The following is a 22,850-nucleotide window of genomic DNA, read 5'->3' on the forward strand; positions in this document are numbered from 1 at the left end:
GAAGGCGCCTACGCCTATATCTTGTCGATGTTTGAATCTCACTGTTGGCTAATGAAAGCTCCTGTCTCAAAATCGGCATCTGTCCAAAACTGTTAATTCACGAAGGCGCCTATCTTGTGGTCGGCGTGGGTATTGAACTTTTGACAGTTTGAATGTGCGGATTTACGACATGACTGGCACTATTTACCTGTTTTTTTTTTTTTTTTCTGTTTGTTTTTTTAATATGCTGTTGGATACGGGATGTATTGTAAATGAAAAGCGTCACTAGCTTAGCCAAGGGTGAGCTGAATAGATAAGACAAATCCAGACAAAGGCGGAGAACAAAAGTAGCCAGGAAGATTGTTTTCGGGTTGATAAAAATAAGTCGTCTTTGCCGAATTCTGACTCATCATCATCTTTTCTCGTTCGTGCCCAAGACATAATTGGCAGGTGAAGCAGAGTTAATCTGTTTCGAAGTTCTCGGCATACCTTGAATAGTCGTGGTCAGCACTGTGCCTAGAAGCCTTGGTTTCCTTAACGTTAGTGGAGTTTCTTCCAGGCCCCCCCCCCCCCCCCCCCCGCCCCCCCCCCCCCCCCCCCCCCCCGAAGAAAGTCTACCGCCCCCCGAACGAATTGGAATTTATATAGGAAATATATACTTTTGACAGTGTCCGCCCCCCCGGAAATAGTTGTCCGCCCCCCCCCCCCACCCCGAAAATTTCAAGTGCACCCCCGGAGAAAAAAGTCTGGAAAAAAGTGGTACCCGTCAGAGCTGGGTGGACTTAGGGACGTCCAATAGAATCGAGCCTCGAGAGTTTCGGGTTTGCAGTCTCTACCATCCGACCCCACTGTCCCCGTCCCCGACACATCACTACTTTCCTTCCAGATGCCTTCCAGATCTTTTTCTTTGCAGAACTTTTATTTAAAGAGATAGAATGCTCGCGATTCCTACCCTAAGAAAAACATTTGGCATATTCTGAAAAGATTATTGTCAGTTTTATTCGCTCAGCGAAATCCCTAAATGTCATTGGCAAGTGCGCCACAATTTTAGTGTCCTTAAAATCATCTTCCTCCATTCCTTCCCAATGTTAAACACGTCTGATGACGTCTTCCCATGTTTTCTTCTGCCTGCCTTTGTTTGCCCATAGATTTGAAGCTTTTCAAAATGTATAGCTAATTTTGTAAAAATAAAATCGCGTGTTAACATAAATCAAAAGGGCAAGTAAAGTAGATTCGTACCCAGAGTTTCTTCCAGGCATTTCTTCGGGGGGGGGGGGGGGGGGGGGGGGGGGGCTCCGCGACTATTGATCACGTGACGTGGACGCTAATTCGTGGAAAGGTCCATTGGAGCTGGTAAAAAGTGGCGGGGCTTAACTTTTTGCCGGTGTACTTTTTGAATAAGTCGCAGAGCTTATCTGGACAAGATCCCACTATCCCATATATATATATATATATATATATATATATATATATATATATATATATATATATATATATATATATATATATATATATATATATATATATATATATATATATATATTATATATATATATATATATATATATATATATATATATATAAGCTAGCGCCGCTCCCAATACCAAGTAACCTGCATACCCCACTGTCTCTTCCTGAACAACCTTTTTTTGGGTGAGGATTTGCTAATATATACGCAGTTATGTGTAAGGAAATGACATAGCCCGTATACAATTTCTAGTCACTGACAGACAGAATTTATAGTATCCTGTCAATCCCCCCTCTCCCCCCCCCCCCCCTCTCGGCCCTCACGCTTCCCCCTCAAACTAATGTCTTGCGGAATCGGTAGGTAAGATAACTAAAGAATGCGTGATCCAAATTCCTTTGGCCTACTTCTAACCTAAAGAGCGGAGGAGGATTTCATCCGGGGTTTTAGGGTCAAGAACGAGAATGAGAAACTGCGAGACTAAGAAACTATATTTCCTGTTTGTTTACTACAGCCAGGATTTCTAAATGAAAAATCAAGTAAATATTGTACCCATTAAAACGGAGCTAATACGGTAACATTGTTTATAAAGTTATTTTTATAACAGCTATTTTGTAACATTTTACGATCGACTATAAAGCATTGAAACATATGCTGCCCAAACTAGGTTAATTTGTTTTTTTGTTCAGTCATTTTGGCTGCTGATGGCGAGATTTTGGTTGGAGTGATTGGAGTGCAGTGTTCATCATTGAAAATAAAATAATTATAATGAATTGACTTGCTGATTAATTAAACCAAAGCTAGCTGATCACATTTGGAATCAACAGTAACAATGTGTAGAATTAACGCTTACTGATAGACAATTATTTAAGCCTACACACTACAGTTCACTACTCTGTTACTAGGGATTTAGGTAAAAAAACACTAATCATCATATAAAAATAAAAATTACATATTCTTGTAGAGCTCAACTATATGAAAACAAAACAAAAAAGATTTTCTGTCTAGCTCAAATAGTTTTTTTTTGGCGAATTTTTTTCTGAGGGGTGGAATCCCCTTGCTTTTGCATTGGCCAATTGTGACAAGTCATGGTATACCTGAATAAATTGAGCATAGTTATTTTACTTGCAGTTGTATTTTGTTCATATTTGCAGAGTTTAACTAGAATGATATATAGAACTTGTAAATGCTGTTGAAATTAATAAAAATAATACAGAACTTATATTTTTGTGTTGGCTTCCACCCATAACCCCAAAAAACTGTGCTGCGCAAATATGAAAATGTTTCTAAAGCCATATTTTATATAAATACAGCAAATGAAAGAACTACAAAGAAATCTAAAGTAAATGACTTGAACACTGTTATGTGCATATAATTGCCTCATTATTTTGGGCAGGTGAAGTAGAGTCCATCTTTAAGCCATTTTGTTATAAAACTGCTGCGCAAATATGAAAATGTTTCTAAAGCAATATTTTATATAAATACAGTGAATGAAAGAACTCCATAGTCAGAAATCTAAAGTAAATGACTTGAACACTGTAATGTGTCTATAACTGCCTTGTTATTTTGGGCAGGTGAAGTAGAGTCCATATAAAAGCTATTTTGTAATAAGTGAAATGAAGTTATCAGATCAATGTTTTTATGTGTGAATTGTGTATGGATTCTGATTTTCAGCATATAACTATATCTAAGGGTAAGTAGAACTTGAATACTTAAAATTACAGTTAGCACAATGCTAGTGTATAGCAACAGACAGGTAACCTAGATCTAGGTCTGACTCTTGTCAGTCTAGAGTCTAGTCTGACAAAATTGGATTTTTAGGAAAAACATATTCTGCAAAACTAGAACTAGAGCTGAAAAAATTAAAGATGGGTATGTAAATATATTTTGAAATAAAAAATTAGATTTGTTTGCACATGCCATAAGAATGCTGTTATTAGTTGATCAAACTTAAAGCAGGAAGATCGGGATGAAAAAATATAACAATGGTGGCAGCGTGACCTACATACAGTGACTACCTTCGGAGGGGTATAACTAATGTGGGAGTCAAAATATTCAAAAACAAATTTCATTTCCAATTACTTAAGATATGTCTGATCAGTAATCTACTCTCATCTAGAGGAATCTTTTAAAAAATCGAGATTCCAACGTATTTGAAACTAACCTTGATACAGAGGGAAGACCAAAGCAGAGACAGCATGCAATCAGGTCGCAAAGCCATTAAAACTAAGGGACAACCACTCTATTTTTTAATTAACCTTAGGAAATGACCTTTTAAACTTAATTAATTACCATAAATTAAAAACTTATTAGTATGCAAAACCAAATCTCGTGTGTCCGGTATCAGAAAGTAATGGGCGATTTCGGGTCATGTTTTTACCGCGAACTCGGCGGATGCCGACAACCCTACTGTTACTGTTCAGAGTACAGAACACTTCACTTGAGTAGTTTTGACACTACAGATGATCACACTTACACTACAGTTCACTACACATAATTACAAATTATTAGGGCCTATTAGACTAAATAATAAATATTAACATCACCCGATTCTTATTCTAATTCTTAGACTGTATTCCACACAATTCAGTAATCCCTCACTTACTTAACTGTTTTTTCTTTGTAGTCACTGTGTTATTATATAATTATTTATTATTACTATCATTCTGGTTCATTCATGAAAAAAGCTGCAGCTGTAGTGTCTCAAGGCCTCTCAGAAATAAGATACTCATCTAGAATCTTACATGCTTGCAGACTTTCATTGCTGCTTACAGGTTGCCAGGTTTTGGCCACTAGATTCTATATTATTTGGATGTTTTATTCAACTTTTAATTCAAGACCATAATATCTGAACAACACATGGTATACAAGAGTAAAAGTGTAAAGACCTTTTTATTATCTCCTTTAGGACTTGACCCTCTTTACTCCATGTGGGGCATTTTAAAAGTTACATAGTCTCCCTCCATTCTGCTGTTTTCAGTTTTCTGCCATCTTTAGTCACTGTTAAACAATATTTACACACATATAGAAATGTCACCATGTCTTATAATAGAAACAAGTGCCTATGGATGTTATTTCTTATTTAAAACATGCAATCTCAAAATTAGATTCTTTTGACTAAAAATATGTTCAAAAATTGTCAGCAGCAACAAACATACAAACTAAACTAAAAAACTGCAAGGAGGTGTTCAAATTTGGCAGAATAAAATAGAAAGCAGAAGATATCACTTATCAACCACTTCTAGTGATGAAGCATACTTATGATGTTGTAAACATTTCTCAGACGTTGTACTTTGATACTTAAAGTTTTGCTTCTCATATTTTACCAACACCTGTTGGTGATTTACACATGTTCATATCCAACCAATCTTTAGCATTCAAATTAGAACCTAGACATAATTGATTTGTTAACCATAAATCAGTGATGTTTCATAGTTTACTTAAGTGACACACACCATTCAATAGATATCAGTAGAGGCAATTTAAGACTGGAAGATATAAAGCAGAATATATATTTACTAAACCTGCTTAGTTAAACTCTCTCTTTGACTACTCTTGACACTTGGCTTTGTGAGATGTTATTACTATAGAGTGAGTTATATTTTGTTATTGTATGATTTTCTATTGATTTGTATCATTTATCAGGTGACAAAAAGTATAGTTCACCATGAATACCGAGGTGGACCCTATTGATATTGTTAAAGAAGGCTATTTGTGGAAGAGAGGTATACATTTATTTTCAAATTCTATGTTTAAAAAATATGCAATACTCAGAATTCATAATTTGTTGACATTGCAGTTTAGCAATAATAAATGTCATCTATTTGATATGTATGAGCAACAAAATTGTTGCTAATTTTAAAAATTTGAATAACATAAGCAACATTGAACAAGTTGCATATTTCAGCATATAAAATATTTGTCTTTTTGGATTTACTTCAATCGCTTTGATACCGGCAGTGTATAAATACAATGTTTTCACTTGGATGGAGTCTTTACAAGTTTGATTCTGAATTTAGGTGAGCACATAAAAAATTGGAGAAAGCGATACTTCATTCTTAGAAAAGATGGCTCTTTTGAAGGCTTCCGATCTAGACCTGAACTCAATGACTTGCAAGACCCACTTAACAAGTTTTCTGTAAAAGGTATCAGTGTTTTACTGTCATTCACACATTGTCTAGATTGATTCATTTAAAACAGTTTGTAAATGTGTAAAGTATCTATTTGTGTCCTCTACTCTCTTACAGATTGTCAGCTAATGAAAGTAGAACGACCCAGACCTCACACATTTATCATCAGATGCTGGCAATGGGCTACAGAAGTAGAGCGAATGTTTTGCGTTGAATCTGTTAATGAAAGGTACAATACTATGCTTCCTATCAAAATTATCCATAATTTATTTTTTACTTTGTATTTGTTCAACGTTTCGGGAATCATTTTTCAAAAATCAGGTAATACCAAATATGTTAAAACCTGCCATATTTGAAATGCCATTCATCCGAGAATCAAATGGGTTTTGATTGACACATTGGACAATGTAGTTAATGCAATAAAAAAAAGTATTTGGTAGTTATGACATAAAATTTTGGGTAAAAGATACTAGTCTCCAAACTACATGTCTTCCCTCACCCATTGCTGATCTATCCTTCTATTCTTACTTCAGCCATAAAAATAAAGAGAACTGCTTGTCCATAGATATGTCATTACTTTTGTTTGTTTTTAAATCTCACACAAACATTCTGTATCAGTGTGATCTGTTAATTATTTGAAAAAATATGAGTTTTTTTCTTTTACACAATTACATTCCTTGTGCGGTAGTGTAACATCCTTTGTTTTTTTACCTCACAGGGATGAGTGGATCCAGGCCATAGGGTCTGTCTCAGATACACTGAAAGTAACTGAAGAAGCCCCAACCACTAACATTATTGAACACAAGAAGAAAGTGGTGAGCTAATTATTCATTAAAGAAATTCTATTTTTATAACAAGTTACCATAAAATGTGTCAGCAGTTGGTTGACTGAGTTTCTTTTTCTTCACCTAGTCTTTGGATGACTTTGACTTCTTGAAAGTGCTTGGCAAAGGAACATTTGGGAAGGTGATCATGTGTAAAGAAAAAGCCACAAACCAACTGTATGCTATCAAGATACTTAAAAAAGCTGTCATTATTGCCAAAGTAAGTATGCAGTGATTTTTTAAATTTAAAAAAATTTCTGATAAGCTGATAGCTCTTCAACCACATTCAACTGCTAGTTTTTGTTAAGACTATTTGAAATAGTCATAGTTGTCATTCTTTTTCAAAATGGTTTAGTATAAATGCATGTTAAATCTGTACAGCTTAAAAATAGCTATATAAGAAATGACTGACCTTATGGTACCATGTATCACTATAGCAGATTGCTATGTATGTATATGTACAACCATCTAATTGAATGTATTTATTCCAGGATGAAGTAGCACATACACTAACAGAAAACAGAGTGCTACAGACCACAAACCATCCCTTTCTCACAGTAAGCTTTTCTTTTTGCTATGATACAGGTTTTTTTTATCTAAAAATTTCAGTGATTCATTAATATTTTTAAAATTCATGAACACTTTCAGTTAAAAGTGTAACAATGTTATTTTAATTTTTTATACTTGACCTTAATTTTATACTTGATTTGAATATTTTTATAAAGTTGACTTCCATAGAAGAAATGCAAGCTTGATGTTTTTTCAAGGCTATTTTTAAGTATTGACTAATGGAGATAATATTGTGATTTTGTAATTTAACACTCTGACTTATTCTTATACTGAGCACATCATTTATTTTTCCTTTACTTTCAGCAACTAAAATATTCATTCCAAACAGCAGACAGGCTTTGTTTTGTCATGGAATATGTCAATGGGGGAGAACTCTTCTTTCATTTGTCTAGAGAGAGGGTCTTTTCTGAAGAGAGGACAAAGTTTTATGGTGCAGAAATTGTTTCTGCGCTTGGTTATTTACATGAAAATAATATTGTATACAGGGATTTAAAAGTAAGTTTTGGGGTTTTACTGTTATGGCAGTGCTTTTCTTAATTAATGATTTATAAGTTGTTAAAAACCCAGAATTTAAAAAAAATTGTTTGGTAGGAATTCTCTTGGAAATAATAAAACTAAGAGTCAAATGTAGAATTAAAACATAGGTGATTAGTGTTTTGGGTACAATCTATTTTGGACTTTAAAATCATTTTATTTCACTCCTAAATATTGCACAAAGCTATTCTAACATTGCAAATTAGAAAATTGTTAAATATTCATTTTATTTTTTTAGCTGTGCAAAGTAAGTTCAAGGTCTATTTTGTAGTTAAAAACTTTTTTATATTTTTCAGTTGGAAAATCTTTTGTTGGATAAAGATGGCCATATAAAAATTGCAGACTTTGGGCTGTGTAAAGAAGAAATGTTTTTTGGTGCAAGCACAAACACATTCTGCGGCACACCAGAGTATCTGGCACCTGAGGTACACCTTAGTGATAGATGTTACCAGCTTACCACTCTACAGATTATCTGTACATTTATATATAGATCAGTTTTATTTGTACTTACAGTTTCTGCTACTGAGTAATTGTTCATTTGGTGTTTTGAAATATTTTTTTTCCATTTTTTTAACCGTTGCTTATGCTCAAACCTGTTGTTTATAAATGTAGTATCCTAGTAGACCTCTTAGACCATTTGAAATTGGTCACTTGACTTGTTTTGGTACTTTTTGATTAGTCATATCCATGTTTTCAGAAAACAAAGAAGGTTTAGGATATATAGATTAGCTGCATTATGGGTATCATTGGTGGTGATGTGTTTTTTGTTTGAACGTTCAGGTGCTGGAGGATAATGACTATGGTCGAGCAGTGGACTGGTGGGGTACGGGGGTGGTGATGTATGAAATGATGTGTGGCCGCCTGCCCTTCTACAACAAAGACCATGATGTGTTGTTTGAGCTGATTCTCCTGCAGCACGTCAAATTTCCCAGAAATCTCTCAGAGGAGGCCAAAAGTTTACTCAGTGGACTGTTGGCCAAGAAACCCAAACAGAGGCAAGAGATTTTTTAAACTTTACTTTAACATAAGACGATACAACCCCCTCACCCTATTTATCCAAGATATTGAGTTAGGTTAAACACTAGTCCTTAATTTGACACCAGGCAAGTTAAGACAAACTTTGACTTTAGATTTTCCTGCGTTAAAAACTTGCCTTTTATGTCTGAAAATACTGAATATGACTGTTATAAATATAATTTATTGTAAGAATTTTTTTTAGAAAATCAGTGTTCTCTTGTATTCATTTTCTTGAGAATATTTTATATATTTCCATTCATTGTAAATTTTATTTATTAATTATTTTAGAAAAAAAAACATGATCAAGACTTAACATGTGTTAGTAATCAAACTTGTGTTTAAAAAGTTGACATGCTTGCAAGATGTGTAGGTAGTGTTAACATTGTTTGCCTATTTCTTTTCAGGCTTGGTGGAGGGGCAGCAGACGTAGCAGAAATCAAAAGTCATCCGTTCTTTGCTTCAATCAACTGGGAAGATCTAGTGGCCAAAAAGGTGATTACACATAGCTGTTTTGTAGCTTAGACTTTTTATTTTACATTGCTTCATAATCACACTTTGTACCTGTGTGGGCCTTTTCACTTTGTTTCCTTTCTTTTGCCAGTAGTATTTTTAAGGATGCATGATAAAAATATAGTTTTAAAATTCAAATATTAGTTTCATCTTTTTGTTTAAAAAATGTAATGCTATTAGGGTTTAAAGTACACTTTTACAGATAATCTTTTAACCTTTTTAATGGAAGAAATGTCCCCTCACTATTTTCTAAAATATAATTTCAAATTGAGAATTTTAAAAAATTCCACCAATACTCTAATCTTTTTCATTGCATATTTAGTTGTTTAAATATAAAAAGATAGGCATACTAAAAAAAATGGGAATTAACAAATTGCAACACGAGTTACAAATGCTATTTTATGACTGAAATTCTATACTTATTTAACTTACAAAAGTTTTAAATAAAATTTCTCATGTGTTCGAGTAATAACCTTGAACTAAAATAGTTAATTTAACCATAGAATAAAACTTTAAAAATGTTCTAACCAGTGTCCAGCTTACCATGCTCCCCTTCTTAGCTTTAATTAACATGACATTTCCAAAAAAATTCTGACCAATGTCACCTCCCCTAAATTAACTTGATTTGTCCTAAAACTGATCAGTGTCCAGTGTCTAATACACCCCTCCCTTGGCTTTAATTAGGTTTACTTGTCCACACTGTGATGGGTAAAACATCTGGTCTGATACACACCCACCATTTACTAATTAAAGCCATTTCAATCTAGCCCTATAGTATGTTAAATCCTGATTTAGTGGAATTTAAAAAGCACTATAACTTTTTTCTGTGTTATTTTAGCACAATTAGAATGAACGTATTGGAGAACATTGTTTTCCGTCTTTCTTTTATATTTAGAACCAGATTTCATACATAGCTATTGACTCCTTCCTATAAATTCTATTAAGCTACAAATTAAGTCTGATATAAATCTAAATATGTGTCTATTTCTATCTCTACCATCACCTCTATGCTTTTCTCCTTTTATCTAAGCATTAAGAAAAAAAAAATTCAAGGATTTTTTTTCAACTAGAGAGCTTCCTAGTTAGGAAATATTAATAATTAATTGAATCCATGAACAAAGTTTCACCATAAAATAAGCAATTAATCAGGCTAAATCCTCTAATTTTGGGTTATTGGGTTTTAGAGGTTTTTTTTTTTCAATTTTAAAAGGTGAATTGAAAACAAAACATTAACATCTAAATGTCCAATAGTTTGATTTCATTTTGACACTTAAGTAGAGAAGAAAAAAGTATTCAGTTTTAGTGAGTCAGATGATGACAGATGTCACCTTTAGTGTAGCATTCAGCTGGGCATGTTGACATTTCCTCTATTGAATGTTTCATTAGTTAACCTTTACATCATGGTCTAGGGATTCTGTTGTTACTTCACTCACACATACCCTGAAGCAAATCTCTACTCATCATTAGCAAATCATGTGCCAGTGGTTCTCATAACTTGTCACTAACACACCCTAGATTGTCATTATTTACATAGCTATAATAAGCTTAGTCTCTCTGCCTTCTCCGGCACTTTTATAAATTATTTAAGCAGAATGTTGTTTATTGTCTCAGTATACCTCGATCAATGTATCTGAACCTCTAGAGGTCAAAGTTCACACTTTTAATGGGCATCATTGATTTTTGCTAGGATGGAATCATTTTTATGTGTTTATATTTAGGAGGGAAACTTTTTTTTTTCTGCTTGGTTTGTAAGTTTGTGGTTGTTGTTGGATTGCTGTTTACTAAAGTCACAACATTCAAAAGATTTTTTTGAGTGTTGATAGCTAAAAGATTAACAAGCTTTAAAAGCTCTTTAATTTTGATCTAGCCTGTCAATTTCCCCACATGGTAATTTATTCCCCCCCCCCCCCGGTAGAACAACGACAAGTGTAATTTAATTGTAGGTTGTTTTAGGTGTTAAATTAACAAAATAAACATGTACCTTCAGTTTTTTAGCTCTCAAATGACAGAAATATATTTTCCTTTAACTTGATACAATCACTCTTCCAAAGTAGTCATGACACTGGGAGATAAAAAATTGTTGTCCCTATTGAAAATGGCTTCTGTCGTAGTGAGGCTGATACACCACAACATCCAGATATTCCTTCTAAATTTTAAGCACTAAACGTTTTTTTTTTAGATTGTAATGTCTTTTCACAACTTGTTTTATTTTCTCATACATTGTTGTTGTAATATTTTTTAAATTTTGGTAGCCCCTTCAACTCATGAATGATTCCCGTAGCTTTAGCTAGTTTATCAACTGATTTGATGAAGTGTAAAGTCATAACTTTTGTTCTCATCCCACTTTAAATATGTCTTAAAATTGATAGATATATATAAAATATATTGTATAACAAAAATTAGCATTATTGTATGGAGTTTTTAATTAAGTTTAATTAAGTTTTTAGAATTTTGTCCTTAAATTCAAGCAACCCTCCCTCTTTCTCTCACCACTCTTAAGAACACAGAACCCCCATGCATATTTTATCTAAGGACCTCCTTCTTGTTCTATTGATTACACCATGTCTCCCCCCCCCCCCCCCCTTCCACTCATCCTTATTTTTCTAGTTCATAGGGTCTCATGATTGTCATTCATTTTTTGCTTTGTTTCACTACTGCCAATCTTGTAGGCAACATTTAATTCCTTGCTGTAAAATTGCTGTGCATGTCTGAAAAAAACTTACATCCAAAAGCTGTGTGTTCAAATATATAATATAAACTGTGCCACAATTTATTTTTTTGTTGTAAAATCCTAAAATTAACAGCAGTAATGAACACTAATGAGACCCTATTCTGTTAACATCTTCATCTTTTCATCATAAAACACATTTTTTCGGAAATTTGGAAACTCTTGTTTTTTATCACCTGGACACCCACCAGATCACCCCACCCTTCAAACCCCAAGTGACATCAGAAACTGACACCCGCTACTTTGACGAGGTCTTCACAGGGGAGGCTGTCAACATCACGCCACCGGTGGGGGTGGGGTCCCAGCAGCAGGCCCTGGTCCCCATTGCCGAGGAGATGGAGACCCTGCCCTACTTTGATCAGTTCTCCTACCACGGCAACAGGAACAGCTTTCCCACTGCCACGCGCATGAGCTACGAAACAACATGGAACCTCTGAAAATAGCTCGGAACCTCTGAAATGTTGGCTCCACTCTCTGACTGTTACCTGCCCCGGGGTCACACCCAAGTTAGCTCAGCTCAATCTTCTGTTTGGCTGACTCTAGCTCTTGTTAAGCTCAAAATAGTTTCTATTTCAACTCCCCATATAATTATCTGGATGGTAATAATGTATAAAGCGCTGAATGCTTCAAAGAGGTATTTGAAACAGGGGAGCACTTGGGCATGAGAATTAATTTTTAAAAGCTTTTGTTAATATTTCTTCAGTGAAATGAAATCTTTGAGTGAATTGAATTAGGAATTGTAAGCTGAAAAATGTGGGTTCGTTTGTTTGGCTTTGCCTTCTTCCACATAGAAAAAGTAAGGTTGTTGGTTTAACAAACCTTTGGACTCAATGGAATAAGGGTGTTAAGTTAATGTCTCAGGGTCTAGCTGGTCTGTCTGTAGATTCAGTGTGAGGTGAAATGTTTTGATACCAAGGTTTGGGTGAATTGACATTGTCCTTCTTGGTTGTACTTGTGTCAGTTCATGTGTTCTGTAGATCTTAGCTGAGGCAGGCACACACGTTTTTTTTACATTTGACTCACACTGAAGTTAGCCACTGCTAAAACTATATACATAGAATATGCAGACATTGATGGGTATGTGTGTCTTGTACCAGCTGGCTCTATTGTTGTCACTACAAGTGTACAGAGTTTCTCCAATTTTTTTTTTTTTTACATTGGATCATTTTGTCTTTATCTATTTGAAAATTGTACTACAGGGTAGCTTATATAAGCCAGCACACATCTTATTGACAATTTTTTGTGTCACCATTTCATCTTAATGACATCTTTTTATATCAAGTTTCATTACTTTAACATTCTGAATATTGTTTGGTTAGACTTGATCAACTTGTTGGGCCAAAGTTAGAATTTATTGATTCACAGCTAACTAGTTAATATTGATCATGTTTTTTTTTAATTGGCAGCTAGGTATGGTAAGATAATGTCCAGCTAGTTAGTACTTTGGTGTGATGAGTTAGTGTCCAGCTATTTAAATTTGATAAAACCATGGCTAACTAGTTAGTTATGATAAGATTGTGGCTAGCTAGTTAGGTGTGAAAAGATCGTGGTATGTGTGATAAGATCGTGGCTAACTAGTTAGTTAGTGTCCAACTATTTAGGTGTGATAAGTTTGTGACTAATTAGTTTGGTATGATGGGTAGTGTCCCGCTATAGGCTATGATTAGGTAGCATGCAGCTAGGACTAGTAAAATACAATACGACTAATGAAAATGTTCCAAGCTTGGCTGTCAGCTAGCCTGAGACTGATCTGCTCACAAGTTTTATGTTCCCTATTGCCAAGTCCTTGACTGTTTTACTGTAGACTTTTTCTTTAGATCTGTTTGTTGTTTTTCTTTGTGTTCTTTAGTTATTGCTGTGTGCATTTTTGTCAAGACTTCAGGAAACAACTTGATAAAATTAGACTGGAGACATTTTGATGTACATGACATTTTACAAGTAAAAAATCTGGCAATGCTTACATTTTATTTAGGGTGCATCATTGGTGTTTAAGTCCTTAGTCTATCACAGCTTACAGAAGGAGACAAATTATGTGTTTACCTTTTCATCAGTCTCTCAGTATAAACATGTGTTCTATATGTATAATTCAAGACCTGTTCATACAAATGTATAAAGTACTTGTTGGTACAGCTACAAGTAAATAAACTAACAAAAAAATCTTATAACTTTACACATCTTTGTTTTTCTTTAAAGCAATGTTTTCATGCTTTGTTACATTATCTTAATTTTTTTTCTAGCTTTGATTTACCTGTTAATTTTTTTTAGTGGTCAGTGCAATGTACATTCATTAATGTATATCTGTAGTGGCTATTGTTGATCTACATCATCAATGGTCAGTGTGGATGGACATAAGTACACTCAGAGCTGCCTACTTGTACACTTTCCCCATTAATTTTGACACAAGTTACAGTTTTATGTTTGTGCTGAAGCATGATTTGCCTTCCTAAAAAAACTAATTTTTCAAAAGCATTGGAAATTTTTTTTTTTTAAAAAGACAAGTAACATTGGCTTCTAAACTTTGAATTTGTTAACGTAAATGGAAATAGTGGGCCATCTTGATTTGCTGAAATAAAGAATTTTTATAGACTAAAATATAATTGTAGTATAATATTTTGGTAAATAAAAAAATAATTAGGTTTTGTCTAGAATCTGGTGTAGTTTTTTTTAATTAGATGTGATCATAAGTTGTCAATTTAATATTTAAATAAGCACACCATGTATGCTGATGAATTTTGGTAATGATAACAATATTTTTAAATTTAACACGTGATATGAATTAATCTTTAAAAAGAAAATTATTTTTTTTTGTCCTTAAAGTAGACAGTCCTGCACTGTACATATGTGGTAGCTATCTTGGCCTTGACCTTTGTCTACTTTATTTACCTGAGTCTGCATCTTACATGCAGGGTTAATAGCTGTCTCTGTTAATTAATTAGGCTAACCTTTTTTTTTTTTTTTTTTGGAAAAATAAAATGTATTGTTAATTAACAAGACAAACTTAATTGCTTGGAACATTTTTGTGTTGTTAATCAACTGTCTATCCAGGCTGTATTGTTTGTAATATTTTTTAAAAAGTCCTTGTAGTTTCTAGTTGATTTCCTTGTGTAGTTATATTTTTTCTTTACCTTTTCTAAAATTGTACATATTTGTATTAAGATTTTTTTTCCCCATTCACATTTTATCTTTGCCATTTGACTGTAGGCTGTTGCAGTCCATTTTTCACAAGCTTTTTATTCTAACAGTGTTAAAAACAAAATATACTCCTCACTGCACACATTTTTCTAACATTTTTGTATCATTATCAATGAACTTTCTTGCTTTGGATCTAGTCTGTTGCTATGAGACAAAAATTGTTTACAGAAGACTATTCAGCACTGGCAATTCAAGGGAAGCTACTCTGTTTCTCTATTCTTACACTTGTTCCCTCTCTTGTTACAATGATATTTTTGGTGTTTACTGCATTTATAACCTTGTAAGCATTTCTTAAACTTTGCCTTGTATCACTCTTCACAGAATTTTTTTTCTTCTAGTTGTGGAAATGTAACATGTCACTGGAGTTTCTTTCTTTTGCTTTTTTGTTGTCAAGTGCGGCAATAATTAATGATAAATCATGGTTGTATTTGCTTCTGTAGGCAATTGTAATGAATGTTTTTTAATTGATGACGTGCTTGGGACTTTATTCATTTTTGAGGCAACAGACAGCTTTTGACTTAACTGGGAGAAATGTGTGTTGCCTAGGAGATCAATATCATGAAGGCATCTTTTATTTTACTGGTGTTTTTTTTTTGTATTTACCTTTTATTGAGGAGACGTATGTAGTTTTGCGTATCATTTTTTGCTCATACACATCAGGTGGACCTCATGACCTCTCACTTCCCCCCCAGTATGTCAGGTGAAGAACTCACACTCTCATCTTCTCATGTGACACCCTGACACCTCACTCCCGCACTGTCTTGTGAATAACTTGACCTCCCACTACCACCTTGTCATGTGACACCATGACACTTCATTCCCACGTCAGGTGAATGTTATGATATGTCAAACCAACCTTCACCCTCCCTGAACCCACCTGAACAGATATCAGATTTTAGATCTGATTTTTTTATAAAGAAAATTAATCACATTACATTTTGTACTGGCTTTATGATGTATGTCATTTCCATTTTTTTACATTATTATTGGTAGAGGTAGTGAGGTATGTGATTAGCCTTGCCCTTAGAAACAGCTGTGTAGAGATTTTAGAAATAGCTGTATATAGCTTGTAGAAAAAACAGCTGTGTTTAATTAGTGGAAATAGTTGTATAGATGCTTTAGAAACAGCATTAGTGAGCTCTATAGAGGTTGTAGAAACAGCGTTACTAAGCTGTAATAAAGCTAGTTAAAATGACCATTTAGGAGCCCTATGAAATAGCTCTAAGAGGGGCCAATTTAAAAAAAAACAAAGAGCGATGGAATGGTTTTTAATAAATTGTTCTGTACTGTGTTCATCATCATGACTTAACCAATGTGCTGCTTGTGTGGCTAGCATCATCTTATACTCATGTCCTATCATTGTGCTAGGAATGTGTCAATGATCTTGTGTTACGCGTGTGCTCAGAGTGTGTTCACTTTTAACTCAGGTACACCACCACATCATTACACGCAATGCTTGTGCAAAAACTCATGTCCATTCATTTTTTTTAAAATAATTTCTTTTGTGCTTTTTAATTCTTTATTAAAACAGTTATTTAAAGAAAACGTTTTAAAAATATAAGTCAAGTAAATTTAAGACGTCTAGAGTGAGAAACAAGAAATGCGTCTACAAAAGAAATGAAACGTTTAATTACTACTGTGTGCCTTCAAGTTTCACTAATAAACTGAGTGTTCCAAGGTTCTTTTTTTTTTTAGCTTTCTCTCTCAAGCATATTTATAAAGTTCATAAATCTGATGTATTTTTTTTTTAAAATAATTAGTTCCTGTAAATTATGTAAATCTTGTTTAGCATGAACATAGATTTGTGCATAGAACACTCAGGTTTACAAGCTAGAATGTGTTAGATATTGTAAAGAAAGAAAAAGGGAAAAATGTGAAAGATAATTAAACTTTAAACATTAACGATTGTGATCAATGTACAGTGAGTTTTGTAGTACCTAAAGAAAATGTAGTAATTTCATATATTAAGAGAAAATATTGTACTGTGATAGAAATTACTGGAAGAAATCTTTATCCTTTCTTTGGCACTGCTTATACATTTTTTTTTCTTCTCTTTACTTCTCAAGTTTAAATCTTGGTGTTGTCAATGATGAGCTCATAGTAAATGTGCTGTCCGCTCTCCCCCCTTGTGTTAATGATGGTCTGTCGAACCTAGTCACTGCTGTGTTGTATTGCTCTCATCCCTCCATCATGGTGCACCCACTTAACATTAAACTCATGTGTTGACAACATTCATTGGTTTTTTTAGTTCTCTCTGCTTTTTTTTTTGTATCTTCATTTTGTTCTCTGTGAAGGTTGTATGGCTAGAGTTATCTACTTGTGTGAGTGAAGAATAAGGGGAGACAATTTATTCAATCACTCTTTGTTGATCAACCAAGTGTGGTTATGCTATAACAAAACCACTTTTGAGACCACTGCTAATTACTTTTCATTAAGCTATTACTGTGTTTATTGACACCATATCAATTTTTTTTTAAAGTTAGAGCCAGCAGCTTTTTTTAAAATTTATAATTAGACTGAGCACACCATAAAGTTTGAAACATGAAATGACTTGAATAGTTGAAGGGAAAATATAACATGGCTTACAATTAGGTTCACCTGCTTCTATACAATTTATATTTAAAATTCTAGGTCATTGACCTATGTTTATCAGTCTGTAACTGTAAGACACCCAATTATACACTTCAAAATAGTTTAGGTAAATGTCTGTACCTTTGCAGATATAATTATACTAGGTTCAACTTCAAGTCAAACTAAATAGTGTAACAATATATTAAATGTATTAAAAGCTAAAATATTTGATATACAAACAGTAAAGCGTATAGATTAGTTTATTTAAATAGGATTGTTTTTAAAAAAAATATTTTAAAATTTTATTTATTTAAAAATCCTCTAGCTGATATTTTTAAAAAATTTATTTCTTTTTTTTCCTACCTATAATTTTGTTAGCTTTACTTTCTGTCACATTTACTATTTATTTTCCTTCTAGTGTGTGGATTTCTCTAGCATCCTTCCATCAACATATGTAACATGAAATATTTTTCTTAAATCTATTATTTTTAGTTTTTTTTTTTTTTTTAAATACTTTTCTTTAAAATAATTGATTAGCTAGAAAATAAGAAACTAAAAGCTAAAATTACTCAATAACATGTTTACATCTAGCCTGTCTTAATTTCATTTTGAAGCTCCTTACAATTAAAAATTCTAAATAGAATAGGGAAACAAGATCTAGTTGATAAAACAATTTATCAAATGGCTTAAATAACCAGTAAACAAATGTTTATCATTGAATTTTTAAACAATCTTTTAGAAAATCCAATTACTTAACTATTTTAAACTCATCAACCATTCACTAGTGATTAAAAAAATAACCAACACTTGGCTACTAGTGTCATTAGAAATTTTATTCCTCACTTTAACTTACTTTATTTTTGAATAAACAAACAATGTTGTTGGTGATATTAATACATTTTCTAATGGATTTTTTTTCTTTTATAACCTATTTTATTAGTTTATACAGACATTCAGTAACATATCACACTGTAAAAGGGATTAATATGTCATATTTGAGTTCGCCCAGAGCTCTAGAGTAGTCGTCTGTCTATTGTCTGCCTAGAGCTCTAGTTTATCTATTATCTACTTAAAACATTGACACACCATCTACAATTTAAAGGCCTGTTTTTTCCTTAAATTTAAAAAAAAAACATGCTCTCTCCCCCTAACCCTCGCCTCATTATCATAGATGAAGTAGAGTTTATGCAGCGCCACTCCATCAATGTCAGACACCATTGGACCACTGTCAACCACATTTGAAGTCCTAGACTTACCAGTAATACCAGCTTTCCACTTGTCAATAAACATTAGTGTACGAGAAAAATGGCCCGTTGAGGAAGGGTACAACGGGCGCTAGGCTGATAGTGCTGTCTCTTTTCTCTAAACTAAAACCAACCCACCCCCCCACACACCACCCCCACCCTACCCCCCACCCCCCCACACCACCCCCACCCCCACCACACACCACACACCACCCCCACCCCTCACTCCCACACACCACCCCCTCCACACACCGCCCCCCACCCCCCACCCCCCCAAAAAAAAAAACATGGCTACCGTCCAATTCAACGAAATATAATTATATACTTTTTCCAGTGTCCGCCCCCTCCCAGAAAATTCTACCCCCGCCCCCGAAAATTTCAAGTACCCCCACCCCTCTCCGGGGAGGAAAAAGTCTGAAAGAAACACTGAAACCAACCCACCCCCCCCACACACCACCCCCCCCCCCCCACACACCACCCCCACCCCCCCCACACCACCCCCACCCCACCCCACCCCTCCCCACCCCTCCACCACCCCCACCACCCAAAAAAGCATGTCTACCGTCCCATTCAACGAAATATAATTATATACTTTTTCCAGTGTCCGCCCCCTCCCAGAAAATTCTACCCCCGCCCCCGAAAATTTCAAGTACCCCCACCCCTCTCCGGGGAGGAAAAAGTCTGAAAGAAACACTGAAACCAACCCACCCCCCCACACACCACCCCCCCACCCCCACACACCCCCCCACCCCTCCACACCCCCCCCCCCCAAAAAAAACATGTCTACCGTCCCATTGCAAGAAAACCACTTTTTAGATTAGACACATTAATTAGGCGGTAATTTTATTATAGAGTATCGATGAGGAAATTTCTTTTGAGTTGGGGAGGGGGGGGGGGCTCAGACGTTCTTACGCGGGGGGTGGGGCTTCGCCCCTACCCGAAGAATTGTATGCAAGAAAATCTTCACGCAAACCATTTAGATTAGACAACATTTCCTTTTTTTCAATGTAGAACCAATGACGTCATTACATTACTGTGTGCACTCTCTGGTTTGAGATTATGTTCTACTCTACGCTAAATGTGTCGACGTCATATTTCGTTTTTCGAATTACTGTGCATGTTTTTATTTTGCTTGTGTTTTCTCTAGAGCGTTCTTGTCAGACAGAGCGTTCTTGTCAGACAGAGCGTTCTTGACAGACAGCGAAACTATTATATAGAATTCACCTCACACCCCCTTCCTGCTGCATCCCCTTCCATCTCATAACAGGTAGAGAGAAAAAAGTTTGATCCGTTAACAACCCTCTACAGGTTAAACTTTTTACAAAAAAATCCAACCTTGTATGTTGTGTGACTTTGCCCTCTGCCCATCATAGCAGATAGAAAGAAAAAAGTTTGATCCGTTAACAACCCTCTACAGGTTAAACTTTTTAAAAAATAAATCCAACCTTGTATGTTGTGTGACTTTGCCCTTTGCCCATCATAGCAGATAGAGAGAAAAGTTTGATCCGTTAACAACTCTCTACAGGTTAAACTTTTTAAAAAAAATCCAACCTTGTATGTTGTGTGACTTTGCCCTCTGCCCATCATAGCAGATAGAAAGAAAAGTTTGATCCGTTAACAACTCTCTACAGGTTAAACTTTTTTTAAAAAATCCAACCTTGTATGTTGTGTGACTTTGCCCTCTGCCCATCTTATTGCCCTAGATAAGCCCACCCTGGAAGCCTGACGTGGAGAACGAGTGGGACACCAAGTACATCCCCGAGGAGTTTGCCCAAGAGTCCGTCCTCTTCACCCCCGGCTCCCACGTTATGGGCAACAGGCTGGAGTCTATATCTGAAGACGGACAGCTGCCCTACTTTGACGAGTTCTCCTATCAGGGAAGTAGAAACAGCTACGGGCACCCCAGTTACCTGAGCGCGTCTGCTGCAGCGCATGGCCCAACAGAAATGTTCTAGGAGATACACAGCCAATGTAATAATATATTAAAGATACCTCTTATGTGTACAAAAACTTAGCTAGCAGTTTAATTAATGCATCCATGGTTTAAATTCATCATCACTTTTTAAACTAATTTAGACATTAAATTATATTACAGTATTAATTTAATAATAAGAATTGCAACTTACAATTTTGTTTTGTCTCCCAGTTCAGGTTTAGATAACTTAAAACAGTTGAAAGATAAAGAATGTACATTATATATAGATGTAAAAGTCAATTTCCCATATAATAGCAATAATAAAATTAATAACACGATGTTCTCAACTTGGATGTTGATACCCAAACACCTTTAGTCAAATTGTTAATATATTTGTATAAATGTAAGATACATGTACAATAACTTTGATAGTTTGAGTCAGAGCTGAAAGGAGTCGCCTTAAACTGAATCAAACTTTACACTTGTTTCTAGCTATATCTCCAGTTTGTACCAGTTGTATTGGGTGAGCTCAGCTTATTTATATAATCCTTGGTGGTTTTTATTCCCATAGCTGGAATGGTGAACCTATTGAAATTTATATGGTACTAGACTATGAATATTAATGGTCTGTATGCTAAATGGTATCGTAATCATAGTGATGAATGCTGAATATATTCCTACTTGGGGTAGACTTGTGAATATGTAGACTTGTACAGTGATGTTAGGTCTACATGGTAGATCTGATTGGCTGCTGCTTTAATTAGAGGTAAGCTAATTATATGTATTATGTATAAATATGTATACATACAAAAATTCCTGGATTGAACATGTGTGTTATATGCCCTGCAGATCCTAGGTTTTACTAAAGGCACTGTTTTACTGTATGGAAATGTTGCAGAGAGGTGATGTGAACTTGTTTCTTGGCCAGGTTAGATAACTCAGTATAAACTACAAGTTATCCAACTTGGCACACCAAGCTAGGCTTAACATGTCTTTGCTGAACAGAGGTGCCTCACACAAAGTGGAAAGTTTATGTGATGAAAATAATTTATATTGTCCTTCAGATTTTCACAAATTATTTTCACACTTTTATGTATTGTTTAACAGTAATGTATGTAAAAAAAAATAACTTATTCATCAGCACACATTGTTTTATTAAATGTTTATTATTAATTTGGTTGCATGTATGTACCACAATATAATGGACTTTAATTTCTTTCAACACTGATTGATAAGGATTCATATTGGTGGCAGATCTATAATCTCTGGCACTAATTACCTATACACCGCAAGCATAGCTTAAAAAATGTATCTGTTCATATTTTTTGTTTACAATAGAAGTTATTCTAAAATGAATAAGAATGTATTAGAATGTAATAAAATGATCTTTATCTCCAAGATAGCTTTTACACAGACATTTAATGTTTTATTTGGATGTATTTTAGATTGTAATTTTTTATTTTTATCTTTTAAGCTTGCAACAGTGAGTTGTAATTTTCAGCTTTTAGGCTTAAAACTGTGGGTTTAGCCCATATAATATCAACAAGTTTAGAAGCCCATTTAGTGTTGTTTGCTTACATTGTATTGAGTACTTGTACATGAGGCTTGAAAACACTTGTCAGGGTACTGACTAGTGATGTTTGTATAGAAAGTTAATGTAAGGCTTTTATAAACTTATCAGTTTATAATTTATTCATAGTTTCTAAAAACATTATTTGTCTATTATCAGTTCAATTATATTTTTATCGACTACAAAATAAATATTTGAGCTAGACATATTTGCCTTGAATAAACATGAGAGGCAAAGATTTCAAAATCACTTTGTATAGCCCGGTTATTCTCCACTTCAAGTTGTTCATAAATCTGTTGACATTTCTCTAAAGCAGCTTTGCGCTAGGATCAACTTATAGTAGTTATTGTTTAAAGATCAACTTATTCTTACAAGCCCAGGAATTTCTACTCTTGGAAGCAAAAGGCACATATAACTATAATTGTTTAATTAATTAAGTCTCTGCTGTTGACCTCTAATTTGAGCTGAAACAATATTGAACCACATAATTAGCTTGTCACTGTAAATGACACCTGGAGATGTTTTTCATGTTGGTCTTGTTACCTATTGTGAAGAGTGTATGTACCAGTAGGCTTGTTTTCACTTGAAAATTTTGTACAGT

At 34.4% G+C, this 22,850-nt stretch overlaps 1 protein-coding gene across 3 annotated transcripts; it reads left to right on the forward strand.

The window, feature by feature from the left end:
* Window positions 1–1,895: 1,895 nt before the first annotated feature.
* Window positions 1,896–20,991, forward strand: LOC131948884 (RAC-alpha serine/threonine-protein kinase). Of its 3 annotated transcripts, none has more exons than XM_059310597.1 (12): window positions 1,896–2,018; window positions 5,090–5,169; window positions 5,464–5,589; window positions 5,692–5,803; window positions 6,293–6,389; window positions 6,487–6,618; window positions 6,890–6,955; window positions 7,272–7,463; window positions 7,799–7,927; window positions 8,283–8,497; window positions 8,924–9,011; window positions 20,468–20,991. In XM_059310597.1, exons 2-12 carry the CDS (start codon window positions 5,112–5,114, stop codon window positions 20,717–20,719), a joined length of 1,467 nt encoding a protein of 488 aa, XP_059166580.1. In that variant the 5' UTR covers window positions 1,896–2,018; window positions 5,090–5,111; the 3' UTR covers window positions 20,720–20,991. The 3 variants fall into 3 exon arrangements, with proteins under 3 accessions (XP_059166580.1, XP_059166587.1, XP_059166597.1); XM_059310604.1 differs by having other exon boundaries at window positions 1,898–1,983; XM_059310614.1 differs by lacking the exon at window positions 20,468–20,991 and adding an exon at window positions 11,949–12,755 and having other exon boundaries at window positions 1,907–2,018.
* The last annotated feature ends 1,859 nt before the right edge of the window (window positions 20,992–22,850 follow it).

This window comes from Physella acuta, unplaced genomic scaffold (genome assembly GCF_028476545.2).
Source record: "Physella acuta isolate Inbredline_101_S28 unplaced genomic scaffold, ASM2847654v3 ptg000060l, whole genome shotgun sequence".
Classification (NCBI taxonomy): Eukaryota; Metazoa; Mollusca; class Gastropoda; family Physidae; genus Physella; species Physella acuta.